Source organism: Simochromis diagramma, unplaced genomic scaffold (genome assembly GCF_900408965.1).
Source record: "Simochromis diagramma unplaced genomic scaffold, fSimDia1.1 OVJJ01000673.1, whole genome shotgun sequence".
NCBI lineage: Eukaryota > Metazoa > Chordata > Actinopteri > Cichliformes > Cichlidae > Simochromis > Simochromis diagramma.
The window spans coordinates 1,983-20,369 of NW_024387465.1; the positions used below are offsets into that span (position 1 = coordinate 1,983).

At 44.3% G+C, this 18,387-nt stretch overlaps 1 protein-coding gene across 2 annotated transcripts in view; it reads left to right on the forward strand.

Annotated features, from left to right (window-relative positions):
• Positions 1–1,698: 1,698 nt before the first annotated feature.
• Positions 1,699–18,387, forward strand: part of LOC120723242 (protein mono-ADP-ribosyltransferase PARP4-like) — a 43,621-nt gene continuing 26,932 nt past the window's right edge. For both annotated transcript variants that reach the window (XM_040014582.1, XM_040014583.1), the window contains exons 1-17: positions 1,699–1,847; positions 2,686–2,764; positions 2,859–2,963; positions 3,815–3,973; positions 4,633–4,770; positions 4,903–5,070; positions 5,936–6,087; positions 8,779–8,910; positions 13,793–13,891; positions 14,486–14,669; positions 14,842–14,983; positions 15,825–15,967; positions 16,063–16,194; positions 16,771–16,857; positions 17,054–17,218; positions 17,299–17,345; positions 17,520–17,601. In XM_040014582.1, coding sequence (XP_039870516.1) covers positions 1,714–1,847; positions 2,686–2,764; positions 2,859–2,963; positions 3,815–3,973; positions 4,633–4,770; positions 4,903–5,070; positions 5,936–6,087; positions 8,779–8,910; positions 13,793–13,891; positions 14,486–14,669; positions 14,842–14,983; positions 15,825–15,967; positions 16,063–16,194; positions 16,771–16,857; positions 17,054–17,218; positions 17,299–17,345; positions 17,520–17,601 — 2,148 coding nt within the window. In that variant the 5' untranslated portion in view covers positions 1,699–1,713. The remainder of the gene's footprint in view (positions 1,848–2,685; positions 2,765–2,858; positions 2,964–3,814; positions 3,974–4,632; positions 4,771–4,902; positions 5,071–5,935; positions 6,088–8,778; positions 8,911–13,792; positions 13,892–14,485; positions 14,670–14,841; positions 14,984–15,824; positions 15,968–16,062; positions 16,195–16,770; positions 16,858–17,053; positions 17,219–17,298; positions 17,346–17,519; positions 17,602–18,387) is intronic.

The following is an 18,387-nucleotide window of genomic DNA, read 5'->3' on the forward strand; positions in this document are numbered from 1 at the left end:
GTTACGTCACGACCTTTATTTTGAAAACCGAACCAGACAGGAATTAAATGTTGCTGCTCCCTTTTAGTTAGTCACTGGATGAGTGCGTTCTTCGGGTGTTTTCGTCAGTACCTTTACTTTGCTGTTTCTGATCGTGTCGATGCTTTGTTGTATTCGTCGTATTTGTTTACTAACGAGCACGAGTCCCGCGTGGCTGTTCTCTAAATGATCTGTTACATTGTTACTTTTTGCTGCGAGTTACTTCCGCATTTTAACAGGAGTTGGTGGAAGCGCCAGCAGGGTTTTTTCTCAGCGCAGCTGTGTGACACACGTCTCCAGACATGTCGGTGTTCGACAACTGCTCGGTGCTGTTCGAACTCAGAGGTTTGTCGTTCAAGGAGAAGAAGACGGTGAAATCAGCAGTCACAGATCACGGAGGCAACCTTTCGTTTGTGGTCAACAACAGGTCAGAGAGCTGTCAGCGCGGGGGAGGGGGGACTCCTCACGGCTGAATGCTCAAATGAAACTTTACTAAACAACTTTACTTAAAAAGAGCTTTTTCTTTGGTACCTGCTGCGTCCATATCGAGCTGCAGCACGTGACTATTTCAGTATAATGTTCACAACATATTCGTAGATTTTGAAACCATGCCAGAGCTGCACCACGAATGATCGAAGTCATTCAACACTAGAATTCTCCCACATCTATAGAAACATGTAGTTAATAGTTGGTTATGAATCGGCTGCACTTCCATGGAGCCTGCAGCCTCACAGGACTGTCTGGTACCAACAGAAGCGCACAAGTGAGCAAAAGCGCTCATTCTGCAGAAGGACGTCCCTCTGTGTTAGTGACGATGGTGCAGATGCTGAAGTCTGACCTAATAGAGCTAGGTTCTCTTCTGATGGAAGCTTCAGCAATTCATTATTTTTGTAAAAGTATATATTTGCACACTGACTGACCAACACAGGCCAGCAGTGCAAAACGCCTTTTGGATTGTGTTGTGCTTTCAGCTACAAAGCTGCAGTGTGTGCATTCTGCAGCTTTATGTTCAGACCGAAAACCAATAAATACATTTAAAAATCTTAGACTTCTCTCTCATTTCTTCCTACATTTCCCACAGTGCTCTTTGGTAAGTGACAACCGATGTATCCAACCTAAGCTCCAACAGGCTGCGTAGCATTCAGAAACACCACACACCTGTGGTCGGGGTGGATTACGTGTACCGGTGTGTGGAGAGAGGAGTTCTCCTGCAGGTAGATGAATACAAGCTGGACACGTCCTCTGCCTTATCAGGTCCTCTTCATCGCTCTTCCTTCAAGGCGGCTCCACTGGCTTCACTCGCACCTCAGCAGATAGGTCTGTATAGAAAGCACCACTAAGCAGATCTTTACAGTTTCATTTATTTCTGTATTTTTTTCCATTAATTTGCGTTACAGACACAGACAAGCTGCTAATTCTACCCACATGCAGCACAATGACTGATATTTCCTTTACTGTTCAGTAACATCGTCCCCCCCACCCTGATTGAAATACATTCACATTAAAAATGTTCAGCAGACTCAGCCAGCAGGTTGAACTAGTTTTATTAGGTCAGATGAACATGGGTGTGTGCAGCTGTGTGCAGTGTTACACATTCACATTGTGTTTAAAGCTGATGCAGCACTGTTGTGCAAATTGATAAGAACCTGTTTGATACTCGGTGTGTGCAAAGATCTATGCACAACGTGATATGATATGGAGTTAATTATTAAACTGTGTGTGTGTCCATACTGCAGGGTCAAAAGTCCGGGCCAACCTGTGGAGTGTGTCAGTGGGACTCAGAGGGCAGAGAGTCCTGAGAGGAGTGGGAATGTGCTGGACAGGTTCAGGTGAGAGACGCCATCTGTCTGTTAGTGAGTTACATTAGGACCATCTGTCTGTTAATGTCGACGCCCTGAGTTATGAAGACACCTCTGACCTGTCACGGTACAGGACAAAGTACCAGGGATGCAGTGATCTAATATTTTGGATCAGATATGTGTCTGATTCTGGTTCAAGAACCTGGATGTGGTACATGGTTAACAGCCAAGTTCATTCTGCTCTGATTTACACACAAACTGGGTTCATGTGAGCGATTACGCGTGTAATAGGCGTGTAATAGGTGTGTAATAGGCATGTAATAGGTGCACCGTGTGCGTTTCACACTTTGCCTCTGCCGAGTGTGAAGTGGACACACAAGCAGAAGTTGCTTTACCAGCAGGAGGAGACAATATATTTAAAGTCAAGAATCACTAGTAAAGGCACGAAGTACATCCCATTGTCCTTCTGTGCCAGAAAGGATAAAGCTGGGCTGCTAATATGTAATTACATGTTTATACAGCACCACATGACAACAACAGTGGTGTCTTTATATTGTGAGGTAGAGCCTACAGTAATACAAAGATTGTGACTGTGATTATTGTCATGTTGGCTTGAAATCAGGTGTCTCCATCTGCTGGTACTGCATTGAACTGCAGCACAGACAGATGGTCAGTTTCAGCTTTCTCTGTAAGCCCACGTTGGGTTCAGATCTGGAAACATTGGCCTGGTTAAAAACCTGAACTGTTTGTTCTCTAAGGTGCTGTAGTTACTGGATTGGTTTAATAGTGCAGATAACTGCTCTGATAAGCTTTCTCCAGTCATGGCGCCTCAGAAGACAGCTGATGTTTGAAATGTTCATCTTGACAGAATTTATAGAGACACTGATTCGGATCTTCCATCAGACCAAAGTGACTTTCAAGTGGCAAAATATTCAATCTTTGAAAAGGTAAAAGAACATTTTTGTAGCTTACCACTAATGACATTCCCACAGCAATAATTACTGTAATGACTCTTACTGGTATTAAACATATGCGCTGTAGGTAAACAGCAACAGTTGGTGTGTGCTGGAGCTGCAGAGCTTCAAAGGGGAGGAGGGGCGGCAGTACCGTGTGGTCAGATACTGGAAGGATGATATACTCTGTGAGGTAAGAAGTGTTTTTACATGTGTATATATGTGTGTATACATGTGTGAGACTGACTCGATTCCACTCTGGTTCATGTTTTCTGTGTCCTGATGTGAAACTCTATAAATGTACATTTGTCTTTTGAAATGAGAGCTGAGCTGGATCCCTGCAGAGAGCGTAGTGTTGCTTCTTTAGCTGCTCGTCTTCAGGTCCAACAAATATTAGTGCGATGAAATCTCCTGACAGAAAAAACCAATCGGTCACAAATGTAACGTCAGTGTCACGCAGTGCTGGTGAAATACTTTGTGTCATGTGCACACTCTGTCAGTGTGCCCCAGGTGAGCTCGGTGAGCTCGAAATCATCAGCAGTGCTTAAACGAGTCCTGTGCCAACCTAGAAGGGTTACGACCAACTCCTGGTGACTTCCTGTTTCTCCAGGAAAATCTGCTCACCCCACACACCGTACAATAGCAGCCCATCTGTCAGTGCTCATACCTGAAGGAGAGTGTGCATAGACAGTATAAAAGATGTTTCAAACACCAAATATTTACAAAATAGACTTTTTATTCAGTGTGACCTCAAACAGCTGACAGACTGATAAGCTCAGCAGGAGGGTCAGGACGACTATCGTAGTCTGGGTCCTTCAGATGGACAGCAGCCTTGAGACGTCCTCCGAGCTGCACTAACGGCAGTGTTGCTGTTCTTCTCTGTGCAGCCGGGTCTGAGACAAGTAAGCAGGGACTGTCTGCAAAACAGGACGCGGAAATAGGAAGACGTGTTCCACAGTGCACTGTCAGCACAATCACATGTCACTGCTTGCATAGACCTTTGATTTTGTGGTCTTTTTTTGCACACATACTTGTGTTTCACAGAAGAAGGCCGTGAGGAACAAGCTGGTGTTTTTGTCCACCTCAGAGGAAGCTCTGGAGGTGTTCCAGGCCCTGAGAGACAGCCTGGAGGCTTCAGGTCTCCGGAGGCAGAGCAGGTTTCCTCCTTCTGCCCGTGAGATGGGCTCTGCGCCCCTGCAGCAGGTCTGACACACTCACTGATGAATATTTCATCACATCTTTGCTCTCAGCTTTTAGACTCACCTTTATTTACTTCACTCGTTTTTTATTTGAAGAATTAAAGTTTAAAGAAATTCTCTTCAATACAAAATGTTTCCCACTTTCTTTCTGAGGTTTAATGAATCATCAGTTTTTCCAATGAGGAATATTGTTGAATATCAACACTGGTTATAATTTTTGACATATTAAGAGGACACAATATTACAAAGTACACTCCCACCAACCACTGTGGCCTAAATCATCAACCTTTACTACAGCTATCTTTCTCTCTGTTAAACTGTATTGCAGCAGTTTACAGTACAAAGCTGTGGGTGGATCGGGTCTCACACCATGAATAATAACAGTTCAGTACAGATTTATTAAGAATGTCACCGTCACATCAGATGCTCTGCTTTATGTGTTCGTGTCACATTTTATATTTGTGCTCAGATTAAAGTTTCCTAAAAGTAATATAGAAGGAAAACACGAGCGTGTCCAAATCTGCTTTAAACTAAAATGACTGAATTCATGTTTCTGGACGAGAGAACGTGGGAAATCCTGTTTCTTAGTAGCACGTATGACATCTGAGACCTCCATCTGTGCTGCTCAGCAGTTGGATGATACATGCTCTGTTTGATTGACAGCTGCTCCTGGAAGAGAAGCTCAACACAGGAAGCTTATCACAGGAAGTGGGTGTGTTTGTGGAGCTGCTGTGGACCGAGGCGCTGGGCTGCCTCGACAACATCCTCAGAGTTTCAGTGGACAAGCTCAGCCTGAATGATGTAAGAGTTTCTCTATTTGTAAAACGTGGAGCTGCTGACGGTGACCACTGAGAGAAACTGCAGCTTTCCCATCAGCCTGACCTGATAGGACCGTGTGTGTGTGTGTGTGTGTGTGTGTGTGTGTGTGTGCAGGTGAGCAGGGCAGAGGGCTTGTTGCTTCAGGCTCAGAAGAAGCTGACAGAGGGAAACCACACTGAGCTGATGAGTCTCCTGGAGGACGTCTACACTCTGCTGCCACACAGACAACCCTCCATATTTCCCAGCACCAAGCTCATCTCTCAGAAACTGGACCTCTGTCAGGTACCACGCACACGGCTCTGAGACACGCCCACTGACGTCACACGTACTGAGAAAAATATCCTGCAGAATGATTTCTGTCAGAGATGCAGTGTGACTGAGCCAGGACAGAAAAGCCAACAAAACTATCACAATACAACTTGCAAAAACACCAAGAGCACCGACTGGTTCCACCGCTGTGGCACCATGTAAGAAACAGTTCCATAAAATCTTAAAGGTCAATGTGAGGCATGCACGTGATGTAAAGTACACATAAGGCCTCTCCCAGCTGCTGGGAGTGTTTCTGAAGGAGGAACGTTGCACTATGAACTATGACCCTTTAACTCCACCAGGAGATGGCGCTTTTTCACAAAAACGCTGAAATATAAAAATTTGGTTTAGAAAATGTCAAACAGGTGGATAAACATTAGAGTCAACCTGACCGTCCTGTGCACTGCGACATACACTACAGACGACCAAAACAATCCCAGCATGCATTTCCTCATTTATCCAGAGATGTTTGGGCTTCAGCTATTCCGGTTCACTGTTCCTCTTAAGAACTTTTCAGCTTTTCAGGTTTTGCTACTAAAACATATTAACACAGTAAAATGCTAACCAAGCTAGCGCCGCAGCACTGGTGTAAGCTGAGTGCTTCCTGGCTCTGTCCTGTGTCTCAGATATCATCACACATTTATAGAAAACATTAAAGAAAAAAAATACACGACGACTTCAAAGGTTAAAAGTCTGTTTGAAGGGCCAGAGGAGGATGACGATTGGACAACATCACAAATTCCCCCACTCCAGTGCACAAGTCCATGATATCAGCTCAGCCTCTGTGTTCTCTTTGTATCTTTAGACTAACACAAAACAACGATTTGATTTCCTCCAGTTAATCCGAGATGTTCTGAATGCAAGTGAGATGACTCTGAGGAGCCCCGCCCCTTCCACTGTGGGGAAGTATCGAGCTCTGAGGTGCAGCGTTGAGACGGTTCCCCCCAGTAGCTCCGAGTTTCAGGCTGTGACCGATCTCCTGCAGGACAGGTAGTTTCATGTCTACTTTCCAATTAAGTAACAGCGACACATTCAAATTCATGGTGACATATTGTGATAAGGACCCCAACACACACAGGATTTCATGTTGTTTTGACGTTTGTGGTCACTCAGGAATAGCTGCTCCATTCCACACACCCTCCTCCATCTCCGCCGTCACTATATATACCAATCAATCAAAGCTTTATTCGCCACATGCAGGTTGCCCTGCAGTGAAATGGGACACCCCCCCCCCCCCCCCCCCCCCCCCCGACCTTACACACACAACACAGACATCACATGGGGAGACAAGTCGGAGATCGGTAGCGTTACAGAAAAACACTGAAATATACACTACAATGGGAAAGTACAAGAGGAAAAAAAGAGACCTCTACTCATGCTGTGCTTCCATGGCAGGACAGCACGAGAACAGGAAACAAAGAAACTCCTCTGCACAGAGAGCACATAAATGTCCACAGCACAACATTGTGAAAGACATGACAAGCCACAGGATTGGGTGGGGGGTGAGGAGTAATCCGAAGCGAACACAGCAGCCGCCCTGCACAGCGCTACCATTCCAGCGTGGCACACAGACCCGCCGTGTTCCCTCGCAGGAAACAAGCATCCAAGGCGTTTGGAAAGGGAGGGGGATGAGTGTGTGCTTATCAGTGTAAGTGTATGTGTGTGTGTGCGTGTCCATAGTTCAGCTGAGACAGTGTCCTTCGCCCTGCCAGGCTAAGTAAACAGTCTTCCAGCCAACCCAGGTGGCCTTGCATGGAATGGGAAGAACAGTCTGAACACAGTTGTTATCAGGGTGGTGTTGTTCAGCTCCGGCCTTGAGCCCGCAGCTGGCGCTGAAGGGGTAGCCGCATTATGATGGTGATTTTTCTTTTACAAACAACTCATGAGAATTTCAAGCTGTTTTTAACACTCCAACACCGACACTGGTCTCAATCTCCCGTTGGATAGCTGCGAGTTTCTCCGTGATGTTATTAACCTTCAGTTCCGTGGTCTTTTCAGTCTTTTGCTCACAGAGCAGATTCTGAGACCTCACGACCGCAGCCAACTGATCCACGATGTAATCCAGCTTCCGCCCAGAGGTGTTGTTCTGAGTGGATTCTTCCCTGATGTACTCCAATATACGCTCAGAGGTGTTATTCTGAGCCTTCACTGCAGTCGTAAGCGCCTCCAAGCTCTTAACCATGCTGCTCTCAATGAGCCCTTTCTGAGAAGTCGCACCTGTCGTTCCAATCCCAGCGGGTAGCCTTGTGGGGGTTTGAACAGCCTGTTCCGCTCTCTTAATTCTTCGATAAGCCAGGGCCAAGCCAGCTCCGATCAGCAAGAACCCTGTTATCATGGTTCCAAATAGATAGATATCTTCAGCGTCCTCGATCGACAGTCCCGCCAAGCACACAATCCTCCATTTCTGCCACCCGTCCATCGTGTATCCGGCAGGGAAAGTCCCTCCAGGGCACTCGGGCTCTCCCGAGCCCAGACTTCTCGTTGAGAAAAGGGTGTCAATAGCATTCAGAGACCAGTTGATCAAATCCATAATTCTCTTTAGGTTTTTAGACACAGACTGTGAGAGACTGTTCCAGGGAAGTGAAAAAAGCACAAGACAAGGACATAAGAAGCAAAGCAGGGAAGATAAGGGAGAGGAGAAAAAGTGCGACCACCTTCGCTGAGAGCCAAACGAGAGAGTTTATATACGCAGAGAAGAAGAAGATGATTACGTTGAGCACTCACACCTGCCCTCTGTGCCACACCTCTGTACGGCTCCTCCACTGCAGCAGGCCACAGACCATACCCCTGCCACTTTAATATAGATGTTGTCCTAACACAGGGGTGTCAAACTGGGGGCCAAAGACTCCAATCCAGCATTTTGGATGGCTTTGGAAAATGTGAAGAGACAGCTTTTCCTCCTGAGAAAGATCTCCCTCGTGGCCATTCGTACTACATATTATAGGTTTCTGTCATTTTACACATTTACTTCTGAGAGCAGCTCTTTCATCACAGCAGCATTTCCTTATCATGTACAAAAACCCAGACATGCTGTTGAAATTCAGCTTCTCTGTCTTTTACATACAACTGATTAAATGTGTAAGAGTTTCACTGGTCCCACCCAGATCAGATCAAAGTGGGCTTTACTGGCCTCTGATGTAACATGGGGGTGACTTCCTGTTCCACACCTTTCCGACTTGGTTCAGATCGCCATCCCATCCCGGTGCCTCAGGTCCTCCTCTTCCCTTTCTCTTTCTGTTCCTTCCTCTCGCCTTGTTTCTGTGGGGGGGGGGGCAGTGCTTGTAGGCGCTCTGCCCCTTCACTTTGGAGTTCCCCTGACCTCAGAAACATCACTTTATTCCCTCTTTTTAAGTCCAACCTCAAAACCCACCTGTTGAAAATTGCCTACTCCATATAACTCATCCACGAACTTATACTTTCTGTCTGCTGCTCTTATTATTGTGTATATTTCATGTTTTTATGCCTGTTTTATTTGCTGTTCAGCGTCCTTGGGTGTTTTGAAAGGCGCTTTTAAATAAAATGTATTATTATCCCTGCTGTAAGAAGCCGGTCGTTGCAGAGGTAAACGAGCCAAGGTGCTCACAATGATCTGTCTTCAGTTTTCTGGCGCATGTCTTCTGTATGCAATGACACAAAGATCTCTTTCACAGATGTTCCCTCGCTTTAATCTGTGTTTCGCAGCAGGGTGCAGATCCAGCAGATTGTGCGTGTCGGCCGAGGGGTGGAGCTTCAGACCTTTAAGAGCGAGCTGGGGAATGTTAAGCCACTCCTCCATTCCTCCAGTCCCAACAACTTTGTGGGAATCCTGTCTCGGTGAGAACAACTGATCCTGTCGTTTGTCTCATACCTGATTCACTGTAAGAAAATGGACTTCAAGCTGAACCCACATCGACAAAACTCTTCTGTAAAGCAGTCCATTCAGAGACTTAGCTCGTCGCATCGAGCTGTGGTTGTCTGAATGTCGTCAGGGTGTTGTAGTCACCCGCCGTGGGCAGGCAGGCGGGTGGCGTGGACAACAAGTCAAGAACGCGGCGCTGTGGGGAATTGAAACACTTTAGCTGCAGCTACCAAATATCTCGATGAGTCTGGATCTCAGTGACGTTGACCTCGAGGTCAAAGTTGTCTGGAAACTTCATGATAACTTTAATTGATACCATAGCTGCATGTAGTAGTGACCTTGACCTGAAGGTCAGAGGTCAACTGAGAGTTAATGAGGAACATATATGCCATAGATGCGTCTTTGGGGAGGGGGCGACTTGTGGCCGTCAGTATTTAATTTTATTCAACTTTTGGGGATAAAACACAACCGTGTGGACGTCTTAGTCCATTTGCATGAACACGTTTGGTTTAATGTGTCGACCAATCAGATCAAAGACAGAAGGAAAAAACAAAGGTTTTCTGTATTTATTGTATTTCAATAAATACTCTGTGCTTGGTATTTACATGTAATCTAACCAGTGTTGGGACTAACGCGTTATTAAGTAATGCGTTACAGTAACTACGTTATTATTGTGGTAACGAGCACAGTAACTAGTTATTATGCCAAAACCGGGAACGCGTTACTCGTTACTGGGATTTAGATAGGCTCGTTATTCGTTACTTCGTGTGGTGGCTATCGTGGAGCTTCCACAGATTCAATAACATTAGCAAGTGGTGGAGGCCAGCAGGTGGATGAAGGAAAAGGGAGGCAAGAGGAGAGACCCGAAGCGGCCGCTGGTCCGAGAGTGTCAAGTGAACTGAACTTCAGGTAAGAAGTTGTAACCTGCAGTCCATCTGGGTCAGATATAAACCAAGTTTAGGTGGAGTTTATTTTCGTTATGCTAACTTTTTCGTACTGCGTGCTAGCTAGCATGACGGAGTTTCTATACAGCTGGGTGGGTGCTATGTTACTGATGTTGAACTTGATTTTGTTCATAAGGTTAATTATTAGAGTTTCCAACCGTCCCGTAAAAAACGGAATCGTCTCATATTCAGAGAAAATATTACAGGTTTCTTATTGAGGTGAAAAGAAACACAGTTTGTCCCGGACTTCAGCTACAATGAAAAAGACACAAAGCTGGAGTTACTCTGTGTCTTTGCTGCACAGCTGCCTCTTCTTCTCTCATCCTCTCACCCTCTCTCTCCTGTTTCTACTTCAATCATGAAACTGATCAATGATCAGCTGATCGGCTTTTCTCTCTTGTTTGTTTATCGCCCACTTTGCGCCAGAAAGAGGAAACCAGCGGATGTCGCGTAAACAGCAGCAGCACGTTTAAGCTTGATCAGCTGTTGTTAGAATTTATTTAATATTAATTTCTAGTATCAGCTGATGTTTGCTGGAGCCACAGCTGTAAGCCTGCTGGTCATGATATCGGTTTGGTTATCTGGTGAGAGGGAAACATGAAGATGAAACCAGGAGATGTCCTTACTGGATCATCAGAGCTGAACAGGTGATGGAGAAACAGGTTTACCTTTAAGGTGACATGAATGAGTTGAAGGGAAGTTATGAACTGTTTCTGAGAGACAAATAACACCAGGATCCTTTTTTTACTTAGCTGACAGCTGGTAACTGTGCAGGGGCGGATCTAGCAAAGTGTTGCCAGGGGTCCATGTAGGGCATTAAAAGGGAAAGGGGGGCACAAGGAAATACTTTCTTATTCTCATTTAAAATGTCTCGCTTTTAAAAAAATAATTATCTGAGTCTTACAACAAACGATTGATAGATTGATACATATATACCATCAGAACAGTGTACATCACTGTCACAACAGTGTTTATTTTCATTCAAAGGCTTTATGATTTTTCCTATAATGGTGGGCCGGTCTCTAGTCAAAATGCCCGGGACGATTTTCTTGTCCCAGTCCAGCCCTGTAAGCAGCTCATCTGCAGTCTGGTGTTACCTACATCTTCCTATTCAGAAGGCAGAATTTCCGAGTTCTGAGTACAATCGAAAGCACCACGACTGCAGTTTTTGTGTTGGATGTAAAAAGCGAGGATAGAATGGCTAGGATAGAATCAGGTGTGGGATTTCTCTCGTGGAAATGTGCACATTATTTTTTCCTTTCTATTGGTAGGTGGGACAGTGCACTTGTGGCAAGTAAGCAAGCTAGAAGACTGGCAATCTTGCTGGGTATCCAGTTACGGAAGCAAAACATTAACAAGAGAATTCTGAGTTAAACCAAAGTTACTTTCCCTAGTAACTAGTTACTCTGAAAGTAATGAGTAACTTGAAGTAACTGAGTTACTTTTGATAGAAGTAACTAGTAATGTAACTAAGTTACTAATTTAAAGTAACTTACCCAACACTGAATCTAACTGATAAGCTACCAGGACATCTCTGCCTGTGTTCTGCTGCGAGTTCAGATCTGTGATGCTGTGTGGGAATAATGAATGGAAACTTAATGGGACAGAATCCCGTGTGCTTGGATTCTAAGAAGAGCAACAACAGCTTGCTGTCATGGTGTGTGTGCAGCAGGACCCGAGTGCAGGACTCAAGGTGCCAAAACTCAACTTTATTTGCTGGACAGGAAACGAAGAGAAAACTAACTAGACTGGGGAAGATAAACAGGCAGACAGAACTCACATGAGGATACAACACGACACAGAGCAACAAAAACACAGGGCTCGAATAAACACCGGAGCAATCGGGGAATGGCAGAGGGAAACACAGCTGGGACAAATCAGACCTAACGAGACAACAGAAACAAAACCAACACGCTGCACACAGGACAGGGACTATCAAAATAAAACAGGAAACACAAAAACAAAACTTAAGGACTAAAATTACAGAACAAAGAACTACTAGAGCTCGAAATACAGAACCATAAACCAAAAGACTGGTAATGATAAACCACGATGAAATCAAAGCTCAATAATTATACCAAAATCAAAACACATGACCCAGGACTGTGACACTTTGGGTCACACCAAAGGTTTGTTGTCTGTTGTGAGACATGTCTCGCTTTTTAACCAGTTAGAGGAAACTGTGATTTGTCTTTAACCCTTTAGAGCCGGTTGGAGTGGGTACGCTCTGTTTTGCGTAACTATTTTTAAATCCCGGTAGCTCTGCAACCACGTGAGCTAGCGCAATAATTTTTTTTGCATATGAAACCGGAGGAGTTGTACTTACATCTTATGCCATCAGCTTGTCCTCGGTCACAGTTTCCTTCCACATATAGCTTTGCAAAAACTGCATAAAAAGCACTTGCAGCAACAAAAACATAATATTCCAGAAACTCGCTTTGCCGATCCGATCAGCTGTTTGTAACACTTCCTACGTCCATCAGCGTGAACTATCACATGACCGCATGTCCTGCCCGAAACCGGAAGTGACGCCATTTTTCGCGGAAATGTAGTTTGTTTTACCATCAGGGCCTTATGAGCCTATACTGGTGTTTTTAAAAGTTATGTTTGACTTTATGACTTTCTGTGTCATTTCTGGGATGCTGAGGACTCATATTGCACTGCTGGAAAAAGTTTATTTTGATGCACATGCTGCTTTTTTTTGCAAATTTGCATTATAATATTTATTTTCGTTTTTCCTGCAGTGTATAGAAATTGGGATATTTCAAAAATAAAACTATGAAGACACTCAAAATAAATTTCCTGTGGTTGGAAACTAGTTTGTGCAACTTTTTTGTATTTACAGTTTTGAGGGATAAGCCTCTTAAATTTCTCTAACTAGAAATATATGTTAAAAAAACAAAAACGATTTTCAATTTTTTTGTAGTTTATTGCACTTTTTTGCAATTTATGTAATTACTATGCACTTAATGCAGACATGTTATTAAAATTTGGGCTATAATGGTTGTATTGACAATGCTCCCAAAAATGGCTCCACAGCATGTAAAAATATAATATAAGCTCTGGCGGACTTGGTTGTATGGTAGGTCTTAAAGGGTTAAGGACACTGACTGGCCAGGTGGATTTCAGCCAGACACAGTGTCTCTGGATGTTTAGTGCTTTATTTCTACAGCCCCAAATCACAACAACAGTCACCTGAAAATGTTGTTAGTGGTTTCACATTTATCATGTATACAGATGTGCACGATGTGTTTATCACATCACTTTGAAACATGTCGTCTTTTCACTGTCCTCTCTCTTATTCTTTCACTTTAAATAAACATTATGTCCATAAATATTTGGACAGAGACGGGTTCGGTTTTTTATCACAATGAATTTGTAATGAAGTTCAGACTTTCAGCTTTCATTCAGAGGGTGGAACAAAAAGATGTGAGGAACACAATCTCATCATTTCAGGGGCTCAGACGTCATTGGACAAACGAAACAAGTGAAAGTAATTGTTGAAAAGCCTTTTCTGGCACTGACAGCCTGAAGTGTTGAATTCATGGACATCACCGGATACGGAGCCTCCTCCTTTGTCATGCTGTGCCTTTACTGCAGCAGCTTTCAATCGCTGTTTGTTTGTGAGCCAAAGTCTTCAGCCAATGAAACGCTCAGCTGGGTTAAGATCAGCTGACTGACTTGGCCTTGGCTCTGGCTGTACGTCTTGTGTCCATCTGTATTAGGAAACGCCGTCCAATCATTTAGCTCGATTTGAGCAGACCTCCTTTATTAACATAACGATATCTTTAATTTCATATGAATTAATAATAATAATAATAATGGATTGGATTTATATAGCGATTGGATTTATAATTGTGTGTCTTTAATGTCTGTAGTGAAACAGCAGCTGTGTTTGTGTCCTCCTCTTCAGTGGCCTGCTGCTGCCCCGTGTGGGAGTCGAGCACCACGGCATAGAAAGAACCGACGTCGGCAAACTGGGCGGTGGGATCTACTTTAGTGATTCCCTGAGGTTAGTCGAAAATCTCGATTTGACCAGTTTCTTTGTGTGTCTGAGACACACGCTGCTGTGCAAAAGTCTTGAGCCGCCCCTCATTCATTGACATTTTGCCATTGAGTGAAAAGTGTGCAAACGTTGGTGGGAATACGACATAAGGCAAGTATGAAGAACTAGTTCAAGGACGAGAGACGTGTTCCCGTTTTGTGTTACAATCTGGACACAAATCTGATGATTCCATTGATTTTGATTCCCAACACCACTGGCTGAACTCCGTGTTGCACCTCTCCCCTGACTCCGTGCGCATCGGCAACGCTTTGAACCAAAACGTTCCAATTTGAATAAGATCATGAGACTTGTTGCCACTTATTTTAACGTGATCTTTTGTAATCTGCACGCCTCAGCATCTTCTCCTTGGTTCCCTACGAAGGACTGTGAGGTTCATACGCTGTGGAGTGTTTTCAGTCCTCTGGTTGTAGAGTTTCCTCTGAATGTAAAGCAAACACTGACCTGCAGTAATAAAAGCTAAATGATTTCACTTGTTATTATTGGAGTTTTGATATCTCTGAACCAAGATGGCAGCAACACAGTCACGTTTTCCATCCACAGCACCAGTCTGAAATACTCCAAGCCCGGCGTGACGGATGGCTCCCGGTTGTTGTTGGTGTGTGACGTTGCGTTGGGACGTTGCAGGCAGGTCTACAGGACGGACGTCCTGCTGAAGCAGGCTCCCGACGGATACGACAGCGTGCGCGGAGTCCGCCGCGCTCCAAACACTCCCTCTGAGTTTGAGGTACAGTAGGACTGTGTGAGCGTTTACATGCACATGGACAGATAAACAGACAGAAGAAAACACTTACTGCCCATAAGCTGAATTATTGTTCTTTGCTGAATATTTAACTGTTGTCACACTAGGTTCACTTCACTAACGCACACAAACATACATCCACTCTTGTGTCTTCCAGGATGATGAGTATGTGGTATACAGTCCTGATCAGGTGAAACTCAAGTATGTGGTTCAGTTCAGCATCCAAGGAGACCAGCTAAAGGCCTTCACTCCTGCCGTGGACATGTCACCTGAGCTCTGTCTTCCTTGTTCTGCTGAAGGTGAGCACTGGACACCTGCGCCTTTGATCGGCTCTTATTTATGGCAATGAACGTGAGAGTACAGTGCGCTCAGCTTAGTGGTTGAAGTTGAGCTTTCATACGTTTTTACCCCTCAGCAGTAAAAGGCTCATGTGGTAGCATCGTCACTAAGTTTATAATTCCAGTAAGCTGAGAATGAAATTTGAACCTCAAGTGCTAAAAATCATCAGTGACCCTTGACCTCAAGATCAAGTTCATAGGTCTGAAAACTCCAAAAGGAAGCCACCCAGGATTATGACACTCCATACTTGCATCTACTCACATTAAGCCCAGACTGATCCAAGTGGGGTTAACCAGTAACACCACCAGATATAACATGTAGTGGAGCAAGCACTGCTGCACAGCTGTCTTTAAAGGTAAACAGTGATGTCATTCATTAGATGCAGCTTATAATTTACAGATGGACATCTTTACTCAAAGCACGTTTTAGTTTATCGTAGAAAGACACAAAACCTTTGCATGTAGAGTTGGTGAAACTACACAACAACAGTTTTTTGTCAAGCTCTTCAAAGTGTTTGTTTGTACGTCCAGGATGTTGGTTGTGGCCCTCAGCTACAGGTTTGTTGCCATGCAGGCTGAGTCTAAAGAAGTGTCAAGATCCTGCTCCGGTGGCTTCGTCTATGTGAGAGGACTGTGTTTATTGGTCAGGATGGGACTGACAGTCTCTGAACAGCTATGAGATTAGTGGAAATCCTTTGTCAGCACGGTCTGCTATGTGCGAATTATAATTATGAAGCTGAAAGATAGAAATGAAGCTAACCACGTCATTCTGCACTGTTTTGTCTCTTGTTTCTGTGTGTAGAGCTCAGTTTAGGCGATGATATGTTTGAAAGCAGTAAAAACCCCTTGGAAGAGGTGACCGCCGGACTGTTGGACAGCACTGGTCAGCAGCTCCCTCTGCAGGCCGTTCATGTGAAGTGTAAACTGATGGATCTGCTTTCGCAGGTAACGGTGGCACATCGAGTCTTTTCAGTGTTTTTCATTGTTAGCTTGCTGACATACGATTTGACATTTGATGTGATCGTCTGTCTCCTTGTTAGGTCATCATCTTCCAGAAATACACAAATCTGAGCTCAGTGCCCATTGAGGCAAAGTATGTTTTCCCTCTAGATGATTCAGCTGCAGTGTGTGGGTTTGAAGCTTTCATCAACGGGAAGCATGTCGTGGGACAGGTAACGGAGCGTTATTCAAATACTAGTTCACCGTCTGAAAGTTTGTCAAACTCACTCTGTCTGTCTGTCTGTCTGTGAAAATCTGACCAAAGCATAACAGGATCTTTTATTATTCCTGTTGTTGTTGTCAAAGCCCAGCAGTCTGTTGATAAAGCCCAGTACTCTGACGCTGGAGGGAGTAGAAAAGCATTCTTTAGTGTTTTCCACAAAGTTCTGCCAACATCAACGAGCCTTGAAGCAGCCGGGTTTGTAAAAGACTTCAGGCTGTGACTACATCACCCTTCAGCTCACTCGCTCTTTTGCTAGTTTGATCTATCAAATGCAACATTTAGGTTTATTTTGGACATTGAAGTTCTCATGAGCTCATTGGCTAATGATTTGTGAGTCACAATTTGTTGACCAATAAGCACGTGGGTTCTCTCATTTCAGTCATAGCCCTGTGCTCGTGACATTTGGATTCAAAAGATGAACGATGAATAGTAAAGCTGCTCAGTTTGAGGGTCTACGTCTATCGTGTATATAAAGCCTGTGCTGTTCAACACAACGTGAGCAAACCAATGGATGTTTGTTTCTCAGGTGAAGGAGAAAGAAAAAGCTCGCAAGGAGTACAAACAGGCTATTGAGAAAGGACATGGAGCTTATCTCATGGACCAGGATGCACCTGTACGTCTAAGCGCACGCACGCACACACACACACACACACACACACACACACACACACACACACACACACACACACACACACACACACACACACACACGGTCATCATGCGGGTCCAGAGCTGTTTAGCGTCTCCTGGTGTTATGTAGGCCCTTTTAGCCGCCACTGGTTGTGACATGGTCTGTATCCTCACTGCAGGATGTGTTCACCATCAGTGTGGGTAACCTGCCCCCTGGTGCAACTGTCCTCATCAAAGTGACCTTTGTCTCCGAGCTGATCATCCGGGACGGCACAATTCTCTTCTCCCTGCCCGGCAGCGTGGCTCCGTGGCAGGAGAGTGCAGCCCTCAACCAGACCACACAGGTAACAGAGATCCTGTCCAGCTCATGATTGAATCAGACTTTGCTTTGATGACAAATATGACTTTAAACGTCACTCCACAGGTCAGTGTGGAGAAGGTGTGTGTAACTGATGAAGCTGCGAGTGTGAGGTGAGCGAAATGAAGCATTTCTGTTAACCAGTCAGCGTGAACCTCGTCTGCTCATATCCACCTCCAAACTGTTAAGAACTGAACAACAGCTTTGCAGTATTTACAGCTTCATTATTTCGTGTATCGTCATGTTTTTGGTTTGGGGTTGTTCAATCACTGTTCCTTTTCTCTCAGAGAGTTCACCTTGGACCTGTCAGCTGAAATGCCCTATGAGATCTCCAGCCTGCAATGTATCACTCACCAAATCAAGATGAAGGTCATTTGGCTTTTTATTTTACATTTAAGCAGTGAAACTGAATATTTTATTTACAAAAAATGTGTCCAAGTGGAAGACGGTAGATAATGAAAAGAAGAGGCCCCAGGACAGATCCCTGCACGCCTGCAACCAGAGGAAAGGGCTGAGAAGTGAAGGATTTAAGTCGAATAAACTGGGTGATCTAAACCTGGCTAGTGGGATATGGGAGAGACCGATGGAGGCGAGCCTACTGAGGAGAATTGAGTGAGAAATAGTATCAAAAGCAGCAGTCAGATCGAGAAGAATAAGAATGGAGAGTAAACCATAGTCAGCTGCCACGAGAAGATCATTGGTTACTTTTATCAGCGCAGTTTCAGTGCTGTGGGACGGCGAAAACCAGACTGCAACTGTTCATGCAGATTATTATTAGTTACGTACGATCCAAATCTTTTGGGATTTAAGTCCCTCTGATCGAGCATGTGAACAAATGACAACCTGGCTGCATTTGGAATTGAATCAGAAGTCGTTAAAATTAATTCTGCTACTATTAATAACAATAATAATTACAATCATTATTATACTTGATGCCGTTTGTTCTTTATTTACAGCTTTCCAAAACACCGTCATTCATTCTATTTAAAGATTTCGATTGTTAATATTTGTTTAATGTAACTCTATTTTAGTTGGAAATCATTTCTATTTGACCTGTTGTCTGTGTCCAGTCAAAGGAAGGCTGGGTGGACCATACCACTAATTGTTTTGCTGTTTTACCTCAAAGTTTAAACCAAACTGCTGTTTACAAATATG